A 23,158-nucleotide genomic window follows, 5' to 3' on the forward strand; every position below is an offset into this window, starting at 1 on the left:
CCCAAGAAGTAGAAAAGCAGCGACTGTACTGAACAACTTTTGTTAACTTTTTTCAGAAGTTAACAAATTATTCTAACAAAAAACAAGTTTATCGTTGCTCTCATATCCATGAGGCCGGGTAAATAGAATGTTGGAAGACTTTCCCATGATCAAGGAGTTGGGTTAGAAAATACCTAGTCTGCCATTAGCAAATTTGCAACACCAACTTGGGTGAGAGTGTTGGTCTGCTGGAGGGTAGAACAGCTCTGCAGAGGGACCTGGACAGGCTGGACACAGAGCATGAAGTTCTTTCTACAAGGCTGAGTGCCAGGTCCTGGACTTGGGTCACAACAGCCCCTGCAGTGCTACAGGCTGGGGCAGAATGGCTGGAAAGTGGCCAAGAGGAAAAGAATCTGGGGGTGCTGATCAACAGCAGCTGCACATGAGCCAGGTGTGCCCAGGTGGTCAAGAAGGCCAATGGCACCTGGCATGTACCAGAATAGTGTGGCCAGCAGGATCAGGCAGTGATTGTCCCTCTGTACTTGGCACTGGTGAGGCCACACCTTGAGTGCTGTGTCCAGTTCTGGGCTCTTCAATTCAGGAAGGACATTGAGGGGCTGGAACAGATCAGGGAAGGGCAATGGAGATGGTGAAGGGTCTGAAGCACATGTCCTAGGAAGGGTGGCTGAGGGAGCTGGGGCTGTTTAGCATGGAGAAAAGGAGGCTTGGAGAAGACCTTATGGCTCTCTACAGCTGCCTGAAGGGAGGTGGTAGCCAGGTAGAGGTCAGCCTCTTCTCCCAGGCAACTGCTGATAAGAAGACATAGTCTTAAGCTACATCAGTGGAGGTTTAGGTTGGACATTAGGAAGAAATTCTTCATGGAAAGGGTGATTAGATATTAGAATGGACTGCCCAGGAGGTGGTGGAGTCACCATCCCTGGAAGTGTTAAAGAAAAGACTGGATGTGGCGCTCAGTGCCATGGTCTGGTTGACAAGGTGGTGTTTGGTCACAGGCTGGACTCGACGATCTCAGAGGTCTCTTCCAATCTAACTGATTCTGTGACTCTAGGAACACAGCCTTGTTGTGAAGCATGTCATTTAGTGGTCTTACCTGCAACTTTTTGAAGTTATTTTTGTTTTGTTTTGCTTTAGAATACAACGGTAAGATAACCAATGCTAGATGTTTATTTAGCCATATATAGGGTTTGAAAATCCGTTGCAAACAGGATGTTTTCCTGAAAAAGCGCTATCAGTTTCTGTCAAATCTAAAAAATACATTTCTAGTCCTTCTGGTTTTAATGAAAACTTCCAATGCCCCCTGAGCAGCTACAAAGGAAGCTGAGGGAGAAGACTAGTACACAAACACTGGTCTGACCAACTGCTTTTGAAGAAATATACACAAAAAGCACAGAAGGAAAAAAAGCTCTTTTTCTTTTCACCACCTTTTGAAAGATGGTTTCTAATATATCTAGGAACACTTAAAGGTGGAGCATTCAGCCACCTTTACTGGATAAATCCAGTATCTCCTCTGTTTTTAGCAGCCACAGTACCATTCTATTATCAGACTATTTTTCTTATGAATCATACGGCTTCAAAATCAGTTTTAATTAAATAGAATTAGTCCTCTGATTGCTAGGTGCTCCTTAAAGTGCTTCTGGATGCACAGGTGAGATTGGCTAGAGACCTCTGTGGTGACTGTAAGTGAAATAACTCAATTTTTTCAATGTCTTGGTCATGTGAAACATTATACAAGCACTAGGTATTGTGGCTGGTAATTGAGAATTTTTATGTCACAAGAACATCTGTATTCTTTGCAGGCCTTTGTGACATCCAAAGGCCTTTGTGACTCTGCACTATATTCTCATCTTAATGGATGATGCTGATGCACTTTGCAAGAACTTGTGGAAAAGCAAATGCTACCTCAGACTGTTACAATCAACTTACCAGGGAAATCTGCTTCAGCTTCCATACGTGACACTGGGCAAGTCCCTAAGCCTGTCTCACCTGAATGAGGGTAAGATTGGCAAGAGAATTAGTTTAGATTACACACCTCAGCAACTACAGAGCAGGGAGCAGCACAACTCCCTAGCAAGTTTACTGAACGTATGCAGGAGTAAATCTGCTGCTCTAAATCTGGCAGTTTTTGTAACTGTTAACTTTAATACTTACCTCCAAATACTTAATACACCTGAAAATTTTACTACTGCTACCTAACAGGAAGTGTATTAGGTCTTTGTCTAAGAAAAAAAAAAAAAGTCTATGAGTGTTCATACCTATGTCCTTTCTAGTCCTACACAGAGAGTTTCACATGTAGCTTCTGCTGGTTGATACAGAGCAGGGGTAAATTGTTCCAGTTCTGTCACACTTTTGCCAAGCGAACTCAGAACACTGGGGTATTGGCCACTTTCCCCATGCCCCAATTAGACCCTTTTAAAAATCTTTTACAGTGTAAGATGGAGACAAGAGAATACACACATTACGTCTGACAAGTAAACTCAGAAATGCACTGAAGTTTGGGCACCTCTGAGGAAGACAACTGCACATGTATCAAGTAATAGTTCCATTTCTTTTGATCTTCTCAATAGTTGCAGGATGTGAGGGTGAAGGAGAGGTGCGTGTGGCCAGAGAAATTTGCCTCACACAGCATTTCTTAACGAATCAATGACAACAAATGGGAAGATGGACAGTAGCCCTGACCATCAGTAAGTCTCCTGTGTATTAAGTCCAGGTATGTACATCCAAGCTCTCAGCACAAGGCTTTCCCAGGCTCGTGGCTAGGCCACACTTAAGACCACTGGATCCACTTAGACTCTAACTACTGTAAAAGCAAAAGCATCCTTCAGACTTTGATATACTTTTTTACACATACTTTTCCACTTTTACAGATAATGAGTTCTTACAATGCCTTAATACACTTGCTACACAACTGGTTTATATTGGGGCCCACTTCTACTATCAGCACATCTTAATCCCCAAGTTTTTCCAGTGAAACAACATAATAATAAATTTACAGTAACTACTAGTAATTTCAGATTTTCATTTGCCTTGAGGCTTCTTGATACATGTCATTTCAGGGACAGACGAGATCAGAGAAAGAAAAGTAAATGTTGATAAAGAGCCCAAGGTAAGTGTCAGTCAAAACATCATAAAGATTTGTGCAGTCCTTCCAAAGTTTTCCATGTCTTTCTCAACTGTAGAAGACAAAGCAATAGATCTGGGGTTTTAACAAGTCTTTTTACCTAAACAGAGTTATTGCTCATACACAGTAATGTTTGTCACTGTACTGTTTTCCATTTCCTGTTTGGGGGGGGAGATTGTTTTTCATTAGTTTGATGTTTTTTGGCAATGAAAGTTACTTTTAAAGATTGGTCTTATTAATGTTCTCATCCCCGAGTACTACAAAAGGTATCACACACCACAGTAGAACTTTCCTAGAAGTTGATGGCTTTACCCATGCACATACATGTGGAAAAATAAAAAAAAGGGAAAATGAAAAAAGGCTGTTGAGGAAATCTAGGTGAAAATTAAAATGAATTAACAGGAAATAATGTAGCAGCCCATATCCATTTCTAAGGTATGGACATAACAATATTTGCATATATAAAAATGCCAGAGGAAAGCTAGAAGACAAGAATAATTAAAGGAGAAAATCATATATAATTGTTTCAATCCACAAAGGTCATTGATTGATGAGTATAAGTAAGTTGTTCACACATTCTGTGAACCACATACTAACTGCTCATGTCTCCTCACAAGCTGCAACCTCCTTAAGGTTACTGAAATGTGAGGGGAAAAAAAAATCCCAACCACACATACTTTTATTTTGTCCAGAGAAATCATCCAAAAAGAAATTAATAAATCTCTGTGCTTTCGTAAGACTTTGCATCTTCAAAGTACCGAGCGCACATTTGTTAATCAGTGAATTCCCCTGTCCTGAATCCGAAGTGACGTAGAGGAACGGGGTCCAAATCACCACAATTCAGGCAAACCTGGCCTCAAACACTTGGCCAGCTCGATGCCACAGGGGCTGGCAGCGACCCCGACAGCAGCAGGTCCAGCACTCCTTTGCTTTCTGGTGCCCGCTCCTGCACAGGCTCCCTCCAGCCAAGCTGTGACTCGGAGCAGGGCATCTAAAGGTCACCTTCAGCACCCCCGCGTGAATCGTGCTTACTTGGAAGCTCCGGTACAAAGGGTTCACCTTCCAGGCGCCTTTTTTTGCTCTCAACCAGGACCAATCGAAGGCTCCTGAGCAAAACTGCAACCAGCCAACTCCATGGTGAGGGGAAGGCAGGCAGGGGCGAGCTGGGTGAGCAGAGCCTGACAGCAGCTCATGGCTTGGCTGGGGCCATCGCAGAGCAGGTGCCACCACCGCTGAGCCAGCCCCGCAGCCACCCCGGCCCCGCAGCTGCCCGCGGTGCCCAGCACCACCAAGCCTCGGACACCGCCGGCTGCGGGACATCGGCGGCACTCCGACGGCTCTCAAGGCCGCCTCAGAACACTGAAGGACTGCTGGAGCCTCCAGGTTTTGGGCAGTGAAGCGTGCATGGATGCGAGGAGGGGATCACCACACGGGAAGAGGCAGGACCTTCCTGCCCAAAACTGCCAGAGGGGACGAGGCGAAGGGACACATGGCACATCCTTGCCTCACTCAGGGTTTATTCCGCTCTCTCGCGAGCAACCTCCCCCTCTTCAGTCGCTTCCATCGACGCCCAACTCTCTCTCCCACCACCACGCCCGCCGGGTTTGAAGAGCCCGGGCTCGCCCCCACCGGGGCGGGACAGGGAGGCGGCCCCGCCACCACCGCACACAAAGCGCCCGCCCGCCGCCACCGGCCTGCTGCGAGCGACGCCCCAGTCCCCGCCTCAACCTGCAGCCTATGAGCAAGGAGGCACCGCCCCGAGCGGCGGCGGGATCGGGATCGTACCCGCGCCCGTCGCCGCGCATCGCCGAGGAGAGCGCCGCGCTCCCGTCCCGTCCCGTCCCGTCCCGTCCCGCGGCCCCGCGCCGCGGGGAAGGAGGCGAGAAAGCGGTGGGTGCCGCCGCCGGGCAATGCGCGGGGGCGCCGGGAGCGCCGCCGCTGCGCCGCGCGGCCGCAAGGTGTCGCCGTCGGCAGCGGAACGCGGGCGCGGCGGGCGCGGTGCCGGCACCGGCGCGGAGCGCTGAGCGCGGGGCCGCCCGCACGGGGCCCTGCCGGCAGCGCGGCGGCGTGAGAGCCCCGCCGGCCTGCGGGGAGGCGAGCGCTGCCGATCGTTTACAGCGCCGTGGGTCGGAGCGGCTCCCTCGCCCAGCCACTTCCCTTAGCCCTTGTTTATTTTCAGCTGCCCCGGGGGGTTGCGCGCGAGGTCGCAGCGGCGGGAGGTGGGGAGGAGCCGTTCCGGGGGCGACGTTCCCCGGAGCTCGGGGACGGAGTGGCGCGGGGAGGGGCGGCACAGGGGCCAGCGGCCGTGGCGGGGCCGGCGCGGGGCAGGGCAGCGGCAGCCCCGCGATAGCCGAACGCCCTCCCGGAGGATAAAGAGCGAACGGGGCTTTTGGCGCCAAACGCGCGGCCCCGCCCTGCGCGCGTGGAGTGGGGGCGGGGCCGCCGCTCCCGCCTTTCTCCCGCTGTTTTCCAGTGCTCCCTCCCAAGTGTGTCAGGTTTTTTCTGTGTTTTTTTTTTTTTTTTTTAACCCACTTTTAATTTTTTTTTAATGCCTTTTTGCGGGGGTTAATAATATCCAGCCTTTTCAAAGCTAGGCAGTGACAGTCATCTGTCTGCGAGCAGAGGGTGAATGCGGAGGCCGGGGCGGCCGCGGGGGCCGGCGGGCGGGCGCGGAAAGTGCTACAGACACCATCAGCTGCCTTTTTTTTTCCTCTCCCCTTCCCCCCGCCACTCCTCCCCCTCGCACACCCACCACCATCACCACGGAGGTAAGAAGAGAAAGCTGCAGGCTCTGGGCTGCAGGACAAAACCCCAATGAAATAAATCCAATTCCCCATGGTGTTTGAGTTGCCGAACTGGGAAGGATGGGGCGGGAAGGGCAGCGTAGGGACAGAACGGAGCTTGAATAGGGTTCTCATTGAACACAAGAAAATCCTGGAGGATATTTGTGTTTTGGTTTGGAGCTGTCGCATTGAGATCGCTAGTGTTTTGTAGGTGCCTCTTTACTGCTTTGCATTTTAAACGGTTTAATGTATTTCCCGAGTAGAAAAATGCACAGTCCTGGAGGCGCTCAGGGGGCGGGGCGGGAGCGCAGCTGAGCCGAGCCGAGCGGGTTTCTCGGCGTTTCATCATAAGGCTTTTCAGGGATTTTTCCTTCCCCCCCCCCCCCCTTTGGTCTCCGTCTCAGCGTCAGCTGTTGTGAACCCAGCAGAACGATTTCCCTTCGCATTACCTTGACCGAGCTAAAGGGAGACGCTGAGTGGCTTTTTTGGACTTTAAACCTTTTTTTTTTTTTTTAATGTCTGATGCAACGGAGCTGTCGGCGGAGGAATGGGGCTGTGGTTGACTGGCCGTGGGTAGTGAGTGGGGGGTCCGGCCGAGGTAAGGGCAGCAGCGTGCACTCGCCGGCGGTGAGAGCTGGAGAGCTGGTGTGTTTGCAGGAGGTTTGAGTGCATGAAGTGGCAGAATGTGCAGTTGTTGTCCTTGCAACCTCACTGTTGCAGGAAAAGGGGGAGAAAAACTTCCCGTGCCTTCTTGGCAAATCAGGAGGCTTTGTTGGTGGCGCCGGGGTGGTTTTAATGCATTTTTGTGCGTGAGGTTATTACATAAGGTTGATAATTTCTGTTGCTGCTGGATTTCCCCTCCTCCCCCCCCCTCCCCCCTTGTGTTGTGTGCGGATTTCGCTGGTTCGCTTTGAGTGAATGAACTGGCGATTTGCGAAGTTGCAAAGAGCCCCTCCGCCCCCTTTTTTTTTGCATCCTTCTCCTCTCCCCTTTGCACTGCTCCTCAGATGACAAAAGGAGTAAACTTCCTCTAGTTTTGCTGGCATATTAAGAAGCCTTTCTGGAGAGATTACGGTATCAAAGCCATGCATCTGTCTGCAGTTACTGTGCTGTTTTGAGCGTTTGAAGCGGTTTGGGGAGAGCAGGCGAGGGCTATGTGCACGGGCTGTGCATCCCCGCCGGACTGTGCAGGCTGGGTTTGTGTCTCCACGGAGCGGCGGGGCAGGCTCTGCACGGGGGAGCACTACCTGAGCGCTTTGATTTCAGTTTCTTGAGTCGGGAGGAGAAAGGTGTGTGAGATGCATTTTTTTTTTTTTCGGTCAACTTTCTAAAGGCTCCTGCTTGCTTGCTGTTCATGATGGGATTATTATTTTTTTTCCTTCCATTTAGAGGAAGAGAGTCACGTTCGTGTCTGTTTATTCGTATTTTAATTGTGGTTTCGTTGTTTTGTTCCTTTTTTTTTTTTTTTTTTTTTTGGTTTAGTTTCAGGTCCTGGGAGAACCTCTCTTCTTCCCCTTGGTGGAAATACCCATAAAACCTGTGTTTGAAACTATTGCCCGACTGAGGGATCAGGAAAAAGAGCCCCGTAATGCCAGGAATGGTCAGTAAAAACCCAGACCTCGAGTTTGACTCTTTGCAGCCCTGTTTCTACCCGGACGAAGATGATTTTTACTTGTGCGGGCCGGACGCCGCTCCCCCCGGCGAGGACATCTGGAAAAAGTTTGAGTTGCTGCCCACCCCTCCCTTGTCTCCCAGCCGGGCCGGGCTCCAGGAGCACCCTCCAGGGGGGGTGCCGGTGCCGTGGGGAGGGGCGGCACTGTGGGGCTGCCGCCCCACCGACCCCGTGGACTGGGCATCCGAGCTGCTCCTTCTGCCCCCCGAGGCCGACCTGTGGGGCGGCGTAGACGGAGGTGACTTCTTCGAGACGGGCCCCGGCGTGATGAACAATCTCAACTCCATCATCATCCAGGACTGCATGTGGAGCGGCTTCTCCGCGCGCGAGAAGCTGGAGCGGGCGGTGAGCGAGAAGCTGCAGAGCAAGGCGCCCGCCGCGCCGCCGCCGCCCCCGGGGGCCACGGGCAGCCCCGCCGCCGCCAGCGCCCGCGCGGAGCTGGGCGGCGCCGTGCCCGAGTGCGTGGACCCGGCCGTGGTCTTCCCCTTCCCCGTCAATAAGCGAGAGACGCCGGCGGCGGGCGGAGGGGCTCCGCGGGGCGGTCGCCCGCCGCGCCCCGCCGGGGACAGCCGGGCCAGCAGCAGCAGCAGCAGCAGCAGCAGCTCCTCCGGGGACGACACGCTCAGCGACTCGGGTAAGCGCCTCGGGTAAGCGGGGGTGGGGACGGGGGTGGCGGCTGCGGGCCCCCCGCCAGCTGCCCCGGGGGCGGACGGGGGCGGCTGCGCCCCGGAGCGGGCCGGGCCGGGCCGGGCGGGGCGCGGGGCCGCCGGTAGGCGGCAGCAGGCGCGGCTCAGCGCGGGGCCCCGCGGGGGTGGCGGGCACGGCTCGGCGGCAGCCGCCCCTCGCCCCATGCTGGCTGCGGTGGGGCCGGAGCCTTCCCCGGGCAGCAGCTCCGGCCCGGAGGGGCTGCATGGTGCTGGGCACCCTCCGGGCCCCCTGACGCTCTCCTGCCGCCTTGGGGCACGGGGGATTGGGGGCGGCGCGGGATTTGGGGGGGTGAGGGGGGTCCGCGCGGCTGCCACCGTCACCCTGGGGACGGGGTTCATGGGGAATGACCGCGTGCGTGTCCGCTTAGGCGCTCTCCGGGCAGGCTGGAGGCACGCTAGTGACTCCTTAGAACAGCACTTGTACTGAGAGAGCCCAAAGTGCTCGAGACATCCCCTGTGGGTGCACGCAGAGAAGTCCACTTGGGCTGAACCGCGGTTTGGCGAGTGTAGATGAGCTGGTCCGTATGACCACCGCCACAAACTTGGTGATCCGTCCCGGGTTTCAGAGCCTGCTGTCCCTTTAATGTCTGGTTTGACAGCTTTGGGTGAGGAAGCACTTCCAACAGCTGTCTTCTTGGCAGTGCACCAAGCGCCGGCTTAAAGGGTCCCCGGCTAGAGCGGCTTCACCTTCTGCCTCAGAGCAAACCCAGCGATTGTTTCGTTTTCCGGCTGCTTTTCTAGCAAGCAGGGACTGTGTTGTGGATCTGTGCTTGCCTTTTGTGCTGCAGCTCGACGATTCCATTCAAACTACATACATTCTGTCTAAAAATTCTTTTCTGCCTCTGCGATTATGTGGGTGGTAGCCTCATTTCGACTGAAAATTAGATGTGTTTAAAAAACCCCATCTCATTAAACTTATTAAGCTTTCAGAAATCCCTGTTCTTTGCTCATTTCACGTGTATTACATACTTTTACAGATCTGTATCTGACTGCAGATGGTGGGCACACCCTGTTTTTGCCATCAGTTATTTCATTACTGCTTTTACCGGATGTATTTTGTCAGTTAATACTGATACTTGGTCAGAGTATTTTCAGGGAGAATAACATCTCTTTTCAAGGAGAATAACATCTGTTTTGTTTTCTGTCCTTTATTACCAGAAGATGATGAAGATGAGGAGGAAGAGGATGAAGAAGAAGAAATAGATGTTGTTACAGTGGAGAAAAGACGCTCCTCCACCAACAAGTCTGTTACCACCCTTACTATTACAGTGCGTCCTAAAAATACCACTTTTTCATCAGTCAGGACACAGCAGAATGGACTGATTTTAAAGCGTTGCGCCCCAATTCACCAGCAGCATAATTATGCCGCTCCTTCTCCATTTGTGGAGACTGAAGAGGCTCCACCGCAGAAAAAGTTAAAAATTGAGGTGCCCCGTCCAGTAAAACCTATGATCCAACCAAAGCCTAAGAGTTCAAGTCCCCGAAACTCTGATTCAGAGGACAGTGAACGCCGACGCAACCATAATATCCTGGAGCGTCAACGACGTAATGATCTACGGTCAAGTTTCCTCACATTAAGGGACCATGTTCCAGAACTGGTTAAAAATGAGAAAGCTGCAAAAGTTGTGATCTTGAAAAAAGCCACTGAATATGTTCATTCTCTTCAGGCAGAGGAGCAGAAGTTACTGCTAGAAAAGGAAAAATTGCAAGCCAGACAAGAACAGTTGCTAAAGAAAATAGATTACAAGCGGACTTGCTAAAGTTTTTTTTGTTTTGGTTTTTTTTTTGGCTGACCAGGACAGTCATTGCCACTTTGCACATTTTTGATTCTTTATAAAAACTTGTGTTTTTTGACGTTAAGAATGTTGGTTTTAATTTCAATCCAGTCCCTGAAGTAATCGACAGACTATATTATCCGGGTACGGAGCAAATGGATGTTCTTGCAAGGAGTTTATTGCAAGACTACCAAACAACAATAGACTGCCTTTGTTTTTTCTCCTTAAGAACTGTAGATGGTGGGGATTTTTTTTTTTTAAAGTGTTGTGAGCATTTGGAGCTGCTGATGACATCTAGTTGAGTTTTAAAATGTTCATTCCTAAGTTTTATGGTGCTTATGTTCTAACAGATGTTACTTTAGGGGTTCGCATTTTGTACCCCTGTGGGAATTTCTGTAAATACCATCTACACACTTGCCTTTTGTACATGTCTTGGGTTATGAGAGGTGGCTTTTGCTACCAGTATTAGACTGGAAGTTCATACCTAAGTACTGTAATACCTCAATGTTTGAGGAGCATGTTTTTGTATACAAATATATTGTTAATCTCTGTTATGTACTGTACTAATTCTTACATTGCCTGTATACTTTAGTATGATGCTGATACATAACTAAATTTGATACTTATATTTTCGTATGAAAATGAGTTGTGAAAGTTTTGAGTAGATATTACTTTATCACTTTTTTGAACTAAGAAACTTTTGTAAAGAAATTTACTATATATGCCTTTTCCTAGCCTGTTTCTTCCAGTTAATGTATTTGTTAATGTTTGGTGCATAGAACTGGGTAACTGCAAAGTTCTGTGTTTAATTTCTTCCAATGATGTACATTTAGTGCTGCGTCTTATAGCACTTTGAAATACCTCATGTTTATGAAAATAAATAGCAATTACATGATGTGCCATTTACTATTTTTCTTTTAAATAAAATCTTTAACTTTGCAATGTTGATGAAATACAAAAAGCGTGGTCCCATACCCTGGGCACTTCAACTCTCAGACTTCAAAGGTCAGTTGGGCAGGACATTTCCATTTCTGGTTAAAAAATAATTGCATTAAGAAGTATTTTCCTGTTACGTCATACTTGCGTTGTCATGATCATCCCAGGGGACCAGATGAACCACAATTAATGGAATGACTCCTGTGTTTTGCAAAGACTCCTCAAATATCCACTGTACCCAGAGAATTGTGAGGGACCAGAAACACAGCTAGCAAACTTCTGCTAAGAGACTGGCCTCTGTGGCACACAGGTGAAGTAAATGATGGAGGTAGACGTGCCGAAGCACAGAAAATTAAATATTTGTAGTAAACAAAGATCTTAAAGGCTTAAAGCTGTCCATCATTGCATCAGAGAATTAATGTTCTTGTTTGTAGTTGAAGGTCCTGTTTGTTACTACTTGTGTTAAGTTAGTAAAATTAAAAAGCTCAGGGAAGATACAGAACCATGAAGTGTGCATCAGATGAACATGGGACTTGGTTGTCTCAGGAGGTGGCATTTGGTGTGACAGGAGCAAGATGTTCAACTCTGTGAAATCTGTTTGCTCATTGTATTAAAGACACTGAGACCAGGTAGTTGTTTTATTTCTAGTCTGTACAGGTATTTTTGACATTGTCTTTCCTCACACTGAATCTGAAAAATAAGAATTAATGACCAAATGGCCAGTAAGTACTTTCAGGATCCACTTGCAAGAAGTTTGTTTGGGACATCTGCCCCTGCTTTAGCCACAAAAGAAGTAGCTTGTTTGGTGATGGAGGTACAGAAACCCTGTATTTGCCATGAGGAAAAGCAGCGTGGGGGCAAAATAGCCCCCCTAGAAAGGATGTGGCATATGTCCATCCTTACAGGTTGCTGATGCATTCATAACCTGTGTGTTCTTGGGCCCCAGGCAGCTTCTCTACCATGACCACCAACAACTGTACGTAGTTCAGTGCAGTAAATCCAGATCTTCAACAGGCACAAATTGGTGTAACACTGGATTCAGCTAGGCCTACGCAAGCATTTGAAGAAATGGCCTGAATAGACTTTAAGATCTAAATTCAGATTCAACCACCGGTGTTCCTTATATAGAATCTTTGTTTTGGTTCCCTTGAGATGCTTCTTCCACTTTCCAACTACAGTAATAAAACAGTAAAAGACAGCCTAAGTAGAGACAATTGGTGTGGACAATCACAGGGTACATTTAATTTACTAGCTAAAACAATTTTAACTCCCTTTTTTTTTTTAGCAATTTCTGTTGAACTCTTGTACTGCTTTCAAACAAGGTACAAGTTAAATGAGTCTTCTTGAAGAAAGAAAGTCCCTTCCTCTTCCCCTTCTTCCCCTTCACACTCCTGGAGAAATTTGGTTCAAATTTCCTCCACTCCGAGCAAACTCTGGGTCAGATCAGGTTGCTCAGGCTCATGCGACCAAGGCTTGAATATCTTAAAAGACTGAGATTCCACAACCTCTTGGGACATGTGTTTTTTGACTACCATGACTGATACAAATTTTCATACTCTTGGAATTTTCCTTGTTGCAACCCTTGTTCATTGCCTCCTGTCTTTTTATGTTTAACCTCTTGGAAGAGTCTGGTTCCACCTTGTCTGTAACCTCCCATTAGGAAGTTGAAGACAGCAATTACTTCTTTCTCAAGACAACCCAGTTCTGTCTTGTATTGTGGTAACCAAGAATTTAGGGTATAATAAGGTGTCAAATATTCAGATTTGTTTGGATATTCAACACAAATCCCACCTGAAAACCTCTATTTCTTGCTATATAATGTGGGAGTCTTGGTCTGATTCTTTAGAATTCAGTGAGAAACATCCAGCTGATGTCCATGTAGACAGAATCTGGCCCCATAATGCTCCCATATACTGTACTCTTTGCTGCTCTGTGCTGTACTAGCAGTACATTTGGCATTGTCTTTTTTTTTTTTCTTCCTTTAAACAGCTTCAAGGAGTTAATAGTTTTGTTTTCATATCACTGCTGTAGGACATATATTTCTGGTAAAAAAAATCTCAGTTATAGGATGTTAATAAAGTTACAGTTGCTAAATAGAAGATTTATATTTACATGATAAAAATAATTGAGAGTTGTAGGAAAGATAGCTTTTGAAAAGAAGAAGTAAGCAATTAATTGTGTAATATAATATTTTCTGAAGAATCAGTACAGTAGCCAGAAAGCTACTTGGAGAAAGACACAGAAACATAGCCACAGCCATAACAAAAGATCCTTTTGCAAGAATGGGGAGTCCACAAGGACTCAATCAAATAATTAATTGAGACACTGTTGCCTTTTTTTTCCCTTTTTTTAATACATACCTACATTTACATAACAAATGCAAACATAGCTGTCTGGAGAATCAGATGTGGCAAGTACCTAATAGCTGCTTATTACAAAGCAGATATTGCTGATTTCTGAAGGGAAAACGGAATTAAGTTGATCTCAGTCTTATTGGATCTGCTATAAAAATTCCCAAGTTCTTTTTCATACAAGACAGAATCTGCTGATGGTGGTTTTCTCCAAAATCACATATCCCAGAGGATGCTCTCTTTCCCCCTTTCTGTTTATTTTCTTAAAAATACCACTAAGAACACAAGGGACTTGTAACACCAAAATGAAATGATTCCTCCATAAACTAGTATAAGTAAAACCACCAGTGGGAGACCTTAAAAAGGTGAAATGTGTTAATGGTGTCATTACCACTTGGTCACCTGTTGCCATGAGTGCTAAAGAAAGTGCATTTCTCAAACCCCAAGCTGCTGTTATAGCAACTTATCACCAGGTCTTGGCAGGACTCCTTGAGAGATCATGAAGTATATAATTTACAGTTTGCTCCTGGGAAGCATACTGATAAACCAAGCTAGAATAAAATGACTTCAAATGGGTGACATTCTTAAGCTTGAATTTCCTGGCTTCTGGCTGGTTTAAATCAGATGTCATTTTGTTTAAAATATTAATTTTGTGATAATTAATGAATTTTTAATGTACAATTGCCAAATGATACATGATTTATATCTGGGTTACTTTCTTTTTGTGTCCATTTCCTGTTTCCCTTTCCTGTTCCCTGTCTCTTCTCTCAGGAACCCAAAGCCATCAAACTTAAAGGGATTTGAGGTGTCACAGCAACTCCTTTAAATTAAGCAGGGATTTCATTAGGAACAGCAGACACAGAGCACTTCCGGAAATCTTGGAGGAAAGCAATGGTGCAAAATGTGGAAGAGCAGCTGATTGCAGAGCCAACATGATGGGTTTTGCCTCAGCACTTCTGGCTGCTCCTGGAGCATTGACAAACCTGAATTCAGAGCCTGTGGTCTGTGCCAAGACAAGCTTTCACTTCTGCTGGACTACCTGTCCAATTCGCTACCCTACAGTAGTTTTTTGCTGCCTATCTGCTTGTGCTGGCCCCGCAATGAGGCTTGGCCACAGTAAACCAGGCGTTTTGCTGCTGGGTTGTATGATGTGATAATTCCTGCTGCCTGCAGATCTGGAATTCTCATCCAGCTTTGTGCCTTTATTGCCCAGATCCTTCTCTCAATGAGGTTATTGATATTTTTGCGAAACAGTCAACCCAGAGAAGATAAAATGAATTCTTGATGTCTGAACAATGGAGATTCCTTGTATGTGTGCTGTATGTAGGGATTTAGAGACATGCTGTGTGCACACAAGGGATTCCGTAAGTGTTGATCCATGAGCCCTGATAAATAAAGCCTAGTGTATATTTTAACTGAGTAAGTTACAAGGCTGTCCACTTGGCCCTTTGAAGAAAAAGCAAACGAAGATATTTTGTTTCCTGTATTTATGATCACAATATGACACACCTAAATAATGCAGAAGTTTTTTTAAAAGAAGTACCTACAGTGTAATTATGATTAATGACAATTATTTTTTAATTCCATGGTGAAACAGATGAGTGTGTAGACTTATCAGACTTAAAATTTATCAGATTTATAACTGAATTATTTGTTACTGATTGTTACATTTCTTATGCATAATCATTGTTAGGCTCCACTTATGCTATTACAGCTGCTCTATTTGTGAGCTATATCATTTGCCATCATATAGTGTTTCCATCTGATACTAATTAGGTAAGTGGAGACATTTTCATTTTACAGTAAAATAAGATTATTTTTATTTTTTCTTATTCTGTGCTCCCAATTTCCCAACCTCATTTGTCTGTTTTAAGTGTTTGTGGCTTTCTATCTGCTTTCTATCTTCTATACTGCATGCATTTAGAGAAAGGAACTATCTTCTATGTTATCTGTCTGAAGCCAAGGTTAGATTGTCTCCATGAGTGGCTGTATCAATCATAAAGCTATAACAAGAGTCTTGTCTAACAGCTACATATAGCTTAGTTTTATATTAGGGGTAGGATGAGTCATGTTGTCTACATCTGTCTAGTTTCACCTTCTAATCTACAAGCTTTACAAGCATTACAGAGTTTTAAGCACCTAGCTGCTTAGCTTCCTAATTCTCCTTATGTAGTCAGCAGAGAGATGCATGCTCTTCCCAGAGCACAGTCCAGAGCATCTGCATTGGGCTTTACCTGGAACGGGCCCAAGCACTGCTCTGTACCTTGAGGAAAGAGTGATCACAGCATGAAAGGGGTGATTATGGGAACTGTGTTAAGGGCTGCTTTATTGCTGCTGGGTACCATCAAGTTACTTGAGCTGTTGCTGATCTTACTTACCACATGAAATTTAAAGCAATGATTTGGAGAAAACTGCAGGCTAATAGATTTGTTACTTAGAATAAAACGGTGCATGAATGTAGGATAGTTAGTTTAATTGGTATAGTCATTTTAGTTGCAATTAAATAAAATATTTCAATGGCACTTTATCTCCATTTTGCTTCCTAACACCATCAAAAATAAACACATAGTGTTTTAGCATTCAATGATTTCACTTCCTCACAGAACAAATCAGTATAATTAGAATATTATCTGGATGGATATTTTTAGTATCTGTATACAAATAGCATTTTTCTTCTGTAATACATGGCAATTGCATTTAGGCAAAATCTTGCTTCTTCAGTATGATACAGACTTAATAAAAAGTACATTGGAATTAATATTGTAATCAATTTAATTCCAATATCTAATTAATATTGCAATTCATGGTGTAGGAGATGAAGGAACTATCTAACATCATACACACAGTTCAATGTTGGCTAGTACCTACAAATCCTCATAAAACATTTTTAAAACCACTTAGTAATTTCTTCTTTTAAATTCCTAAGATCAATGTTAAAATATCCCTGAAATATTGTTATGAATTTGCTTTTTAGTAGAGAAATTATCTCTGTATTATAGAATTGTCATTACATTTGACACTCTATTCTTTTTGAAGCAATTTGGCACTTCATTTTTTTTGAAGCAAATGTCCAGAAAGGAACAATGTCACCGAAAGGAAATTGCACTGTTTCAGTGCTCAGTCACCCTCAGAATTTGGTCCTATAGAGCTAGAAGATAATACTTAGATTACTAAATCATGTGCTGAAATGAGAGTGGTGACATATAACACCCTCTCCCTGAAAGTGATTTTTTATTTTTTAAGAGATATTTAAGGTTCATGCTTGACATTTTTCCTCTACAAGAAATTGGAACATGTTTGGTTGATCCCCTTAGAATTGCATGTACTCCTAATTAAGAGTTAGAAAATTCTTAGTAAAACAAAATCTAACAGGAAAGCAAACATATTCAGTTTTACCTAGAAGCATGGTCATCAAAAATGTACTGCAAGCTGTGGTTCTGAGGGCTTCCTATTTCTCATTTTCTCCTACAATTGTTAGTTTTGGTCATGGTTCCAAGGCAAAGATCATGAATCATATCCTCAATAATTATGATTACAAACATTTCTCTAAAAGCTCTACTTCAGGCCAAACAAGCCTGGGTACACCACAATCCCAATGTATTATTTCTCAGGTGTACAAGATAATACTGGTTGTGTGTGGATACTAAAAAGCTAGCAGAGAGATTTTCTAGCTTTCTACAGCTGCCTGTGAAAGTCTCCTTTCTCACGCAAACTAGCTGGGAAATGGTTTGAGAATTTGTAAACTATTTCACAGGTGCAGGCTGTTTGTGTCTTTGTTTTCCACACTGGGAAAAATATTTTGGAAATGGGTGTTACACCGTTCAGCCAATCACTCTGAGAGGTGGATGGTCAAGCACACGATGCTATGCCACTCTTGCCAACAAAACTATATAAGCTGATTTATATAATTAAATATATCCACATTTGGCCATTGAACCCAAACCTGGACTTGTGTCGTTTTTCATCGTTCTTGGTACAACAGCGACAGTTGTGAAGCGTTGTGTTGTGAAGCCATATTTTTATGAACACTTTCTTCAAACATATGCTGCTAATTGAAGCTATGTAATGATGTAATATATTGAAATAATTTTTATTATCTTCAGCCTTTAAACATTCTTATGCTGGTCTGATTAATTGTCTTTTCTTTTGCTCCCTTTAGCTAAGTAGCCCTGCAGGAGGCAAGGGGGATTAATCTGACCAAATATAAACTCCTTTTGGTCAATAAGGAAAACAGGTCTTTTTAGTGCACAATTAATTTCATTGTTAAGTGACTATTTAAAATGACACAAATTAATCTCACCCTGGAAGTGCTCATTTTTGGTGTGGATTATGGAGAAACCCTGATACAGGAACCAACATTGCAGATGTCTAATGTGGGGTTTGGTTTAATATACCTAAATCTGGGTATCTGTAGATATCTAACTGAAAGCTTGATATCTAGGTGCTGTTATAGTCAGTGAAGTCTGGGTAAGGATTCAGTGTGGATGTCTGTTTTAGGGTGAACTGGATTAGTTCTTGAGGTTCAGTTCTCTGTACTGATCAGCTCTCCATTTCCTATAAAAGGCACTCCAGGTATATAGTGAACATATAAACACCTATGAATTAACACCTAATTTTAGTGCCTTAAGCTACAAGTTGAGTCCAAATACTCCTGTCTTTCACTCATTTCATTTCACTTATACATTTAAAAGGTTTTTCGTGAACTAGTCAAGTAATCTTAAACTCAGTTCTGTCTAGTTCATCTTTTCTTCAACACTGAATATCCTTTTTGCTTTGGTTGTCTATAATAGTATCTCCATATCTTTAGCATTTTTGGATTTATTTCATCCTCTCACAAGCACTGTTTATCACCACTATATAGCAATATTCACCATTGCCAGAAAATTGCTTGCATTACTGATAAAATTCCCTAAAACATCTCTCACATTACCATATTGCATGGTGGGCAGGACCTTATTCTCTCCTTCTCACACCTACACAAAGCTCATTTACAGGGCATGTTGATACATTTCAGACGGCAATATACTGACAACATTCTAAATTAAATTAAACTATAGCACATATCACTTTTTTATTTTTTATTTATAAAAACCAAACAAACACGAGAAGAGAAAAACAGAAAGTAGATGAACATTTAGAAAAATCACTACTAACTTTTACATCTAGATTTATTATTAGATCTCTGATCGTTTGAACTATTTCAGTGTTTCCCTTTTCTTGTTTCTGCAACCTTACTCCAGTAGTTTTCATATTTCTTTGCTCCTTTAAAAAATAATGTCTTTTCACAGCTTCTGTGGTCTTCAATAACTATTCCATATTGCCCTACGCCTATTCCTCCTTTCATTCAAACACTTAAATGAGTCACACCTTTTTTCATGCTTTACAGTCTCACCTCTCCTACTAGTTCCAAGTATGTCTCAATGTAATTTTTTAAATTTAATTCTAAAATACAGAGTCCCATTTTGTGAACACTTGCTGGATGGCTGTAAGTCTGTTGACTTCAGTCAGAGTTTATAAAGTAAGACGTTCAGACCTTCCAAGACTTTTAAATGAAAACTGTAGGTATGCCAAGTTAAATTGTGCTGTATTTTACATTCTTTCCCATTCACTATTAACCTAGGAGCAGTTAAGTTACCATGAACTCCTTTGATATAGAAAATCATACATTTCTTTTCTGCTTCTGGTGTTGACAATATGCAATAAGCTGCAAGCTTTAGGTATATGAGCATGAGTGAAAATAAATACCTATTAGAAGCAGTCAAGAGTAAGGCACGTGGCCATCTATCCTACTGGAAGTGTTTAAAATTTACATTAAAAAACCCCCATGTAAATGGTTTTTTTCACTGTTAATGAAAAATGGCAGTAAAGAAAACAAATATTGAATGGCTAGTTTATTTCTTTAATTTTAATAAGAACTCTTTAATTTTGAAATTTCAAGAATCAGTCTAGTAGCAAGTGTCAGAGTAAATAAATACTTTCTGTACTGATCTGTGTCACTTACACAGCTGTATAAGGATGCCTTCTGTCTTCAGCATGTGCATTAACACTTCCACCCCCAGACAGGACATCCAAGCTCACTTCACAAGAAAAGTTCTTTCTTTTTCTTTCATTGGGTGGGTAGGTGGTTAGTAATGGCCCAAGAAGGGATTTTACTTATGTGTTTGTTCTGGTTGCCCAGGAAATGTGCTCTAAAGCAGGGTAGCACCTTGGGAGTCACTGGCATTAGGACAGATTATGTCAGCTGAGGAGCCAGAGTTGAAATAAATTGAGAAACTTGATTATAACTGTGCGATTGTATATCTGGAAAAGTATTAGAAGTCCTTCCATGTATTATTGTGACCACATGTAGATATGATTTTTAATGCCTTAAACCTCTTTAATCAAGATCTTAGTTTTAAAACTTGTTATTAAACGTCTTTGCCCAAAGTATTTTTATATTTGATATACCACAAGTGTCACCTACATTTCAGCAAATATGTACAGTGATTAAAGGGTATAATCTCTCAAGAGAGGTTTAAAATCATTTTAATTAGCCTGGACTTAATAAAAAGACTTAAGGGATTTAATAAAAGGGCATTAAGAGATTGCCAAAGGGTTAAATATATATATTTTTATAAGAAAAATTGTAAAGCTTCTGTGGCTTTGAGGTGGGAAGGTGGGAAGACTTAGTGGGAAAAGAGGAGGAGGTGAGCAAAAGTCAAGATGAGGATTAGTGTCAATTAAACTTCCCTTTGAACCTCCTAACTTGCATATGCAGAACCTGACACAGCTGAAAATATTTGCAATTTCCTGGGCCACACAGACCAGAGAGGTTGCTGTACACCTCACTGACCTACAGGAAACTGCAAGGGAGTGAAAGAAAAGTATAAACCCAGACAGTTTCTTCTAGCTCAGTGCTAAGACATTTTAGCTCTAGTCCAGGGGAGAAGATTTGAGTGAATGAGGGAATTTTGAGAGTCAGTATATTAATTTCTCAGGCCCCAAATTTTTTATTTGGTTTTGATCTACCTTAGATCAAAACTAAACAAATTCTCTGCCCTTATCCGTGTCCTCTGCTCTTAAGTTTCAGGTTAGCATAGAATTCAGTGGTTTTCTACTCTTCCAGGATATAATAACAGTAAAAAGATACGAGAAGATGAAAGCAAACCAACAATCTCCAGACAGGAAATTCTATACCTCTTACAAAACAAGGCAAAATCCAACATGCAAACACCTAGAACATTGCCTCATTTCACCTTTATGCTGAATTAAACCTCAAGCCTTTTCCAGAGAGATAAGGTGGAGATCTAAATGCAGATACCTGAACATAAACCAGCATGAGTTCTCTTGAAGGTTTTGTTGGCTGGAAATAAAATGAGTTGCTTAGATTTTCCAGTTGAGGTTAGCACATATTTCTAATGTGTTTTCCATTTCCTAACACTACAGTCTTTCAATGCTGGGATAAATCTTTTCTCCTGGTTGTGGGCATTCCTGTAAGCCTCAGGGACAGACATTCTGCACAAGGAAGCACAGAGGAGTGCCTTGGGGTTTATAAAGCCTGTTTTCCTCTGTTTAGTATTCTGGATAGGAACAGACTTCTTGAACAATTTCATACGACTATGTAGAGAATCCACATCTAGTAATGCTTTTCACTTCCCTCTGTCCCCAGAGACTACACCTCTCATGTGCAGAGAAACCTGCTGTTGGCGTCAGCATTCAGAAATGAAGATTAAAACACAAGAATGCAAGAGAAGCAAATTTGTGCCCACCTTTATCAATGAAAATACCACTAAAGATTCAGATAAATGTGGCAATGTAATATTATTTAAAAAAAAAAACAATGCCAGCATCTGTTCATATATACCTGTGCACATCTCTGCTTTCTTACTTCCCACCTCTTTATTTTTGAGTGAAAGCTACAGACATTTGGCCAGAGGCACTCAGCTCCTCCTATGTTCTGTAAAATGCATGGGGATGTTCTTTAAGTCTACACTAAACAAGTTATAAGTTTGAGAAAGACATTTTCTCCAGCATGAAGGCATGAGGAGAGCTGAAAAAATATGTATGTTTAGCTCATGCTCTGTTCATTGATCGAAGCATAATTGTTTCCTCACTTTTTTGAGATGTGCTAAAAATGCAAAGCAATAGCCATTTAAAAATATTTTTGGCAAGCAGTGACTTGAGATGGCAAAAAAAATGGAAGAGCAGAAAAACTTGTATATTTTAGATAACTGGTATGCTTAACCAGTTCTTGTAGCAGAAATTATATAAAATGGAATTTTGAGAATTTTGAGCAGGTCCATGCAACCACAGTAGCTTTGTTCTGAATTCCATGCGGCTGTAATTCAAAAAAACACTACCAAGCAAAACATATGTATTATTCTGTTAATGAATGAAACCTAGAGGGTTTTAATGCTTCTGTGGAAAGAAATTGATTCACTGCAGACTAATTCAAGACATTGTTTCAGAAACAAACACACAAATTCCTAGGCATCTAACCTGCAAAACAAAGTTGTTTGTTTGTTTGCTTGTTTGCTTACTTGTTTTTAATGCTGGGAGCTTCTCATAAATAGTAAAGCCAGCTTTTGATTTTTCTTTTTCTTTGGCTAAGAGTTAAGAGCCTTTACAGTGGAAATACAACATATGAATTGTAAACTTTCTGAGGAAGGAACTGTGCTTTCCTTTATTGTGGACACGAGTCAGCTCTGCTGAGTTTCCGTGTGTCAGAAAAGGTCCTCCAGGTCTGTCTGAATTGAAAAAACATGTTAAAATTTCAGTCTTATCTATACATGGACAGGTTAAAGCAGTGGGGGTCTTATGCACTGTAAGCATTGCATATTGGCTATCTCCAGGCCCCTTGTCTGTCTTGGTTGCTGGCCAAGGACGGGGCTGTGGCACAGCCAGTGCCCATCTGACTGTTGGCTGGTGCGGTTCCACCCTCCCTGGCAGTCAGGAGTCAGATTGGTTTAAACTGATGTGCAACCACATCTTAAATTATCTAACCTGGGTTAGGTAACTCAGGTCGAGAACACACCTTCCTTTATGGTGTGTTTCAGCATGACTTTCATGTTGGTTTTATGTTTCCCACTAAAACAGAGATTGGTATGGAAAGTGAATGTACTCAGAGGAACACTACTGAGTTCCACCAGAGACTTAGCCTTTGGCTACAACAGGCACAGACCTAAATCCTGAGAAAATTCCATATACTCCCTGTGACTCATTTCTGCATACCTTGCCCAGGCAAAGCTTCCACTTAATAGGATATTTTTAAAAAGGGCCAGACTAGCAGTTACACAGGATATAGCTGTCAGATTGTCAGATCAAGAAAAGTCAGTTGGCTTTGGGGGGGAGTCAGGGGGTACTACACAGTGTTTTCATAGCATAGGCAGTGGAAAATGTCCCTTGTAATAGTATTAGGGTTTAAAAGAAAGGTGTGTAAAAATGCATGGGCCTTATTTTTAAGCTTTTTCATCATTCTTGTCCTGCTTTGTATAAAGCACTTAAGCCCATGCTGTATGTTAAATACCTAGGCAGTACTATGAACTTAAATTTCATTTCATTACATTTAAGCACACGCTTAAATGATTTACTGGACCAAGTCCAGAATGCTTGCTGAATCAAACTAAAATACAGCTATGTCTGTTCTTGCTCCCTAAACAAACAAGTGCTAAATGAAATACAATAAAATAACATTCCCAGAGAAATCCTGTGCCACAGAAAGAACTGCTGCATTGTTGTGTCAGTAATTTGCCGAATGTTCAGTATCTGCACTGTTCATACAAGTGTAATGCAGCAGTAATTAGGTAAACATTGCAATTTTATCCTCATGTCATACTG

General features: G+C 43.5%; 1 protein-coding gene across 1 annotated transcript; it reads left to right on the forward strand.

Annotated features, from left to right (window-relative positions):
* Nucleotides 1-7,489: 7,489 nt before the first annotated feature.
* MYCN (MYCN proto-oncogene, bHLH transcription factor) lies at nt 7,490-10,064 on the forward strand (the record flags this gene model as incomplete). The annotated part of the gene is made up of 2 exons (XM_082302677.1): nt 7,490-8,207; nt 9,442-10,064. The coding sequence occupies 2 exons, from the start codon at nt 7,490-7,492 to the stop codon at nt 10,038-10,040; spliced, it is 1,317 nt and encodes a 438-aa protein (XP_082158803.1). The 3' UTR covers nt 10,041-10,064.
* Between the last annotated feature and the right edge of the window lie 13,094 nt (nt 10,065-23,158).

Source organism: Coloeus monedula (genome assembly GCF_965178545.1).
Source record: "Coloeus monedula genome assembly, chromosome: 2".
Classification (NCBI taxonomy): Eukaryota; Metazoa; Chordata; class Aves; order Passeriformes; family Corvidae; genus Coloeus; species Coloeus monedula.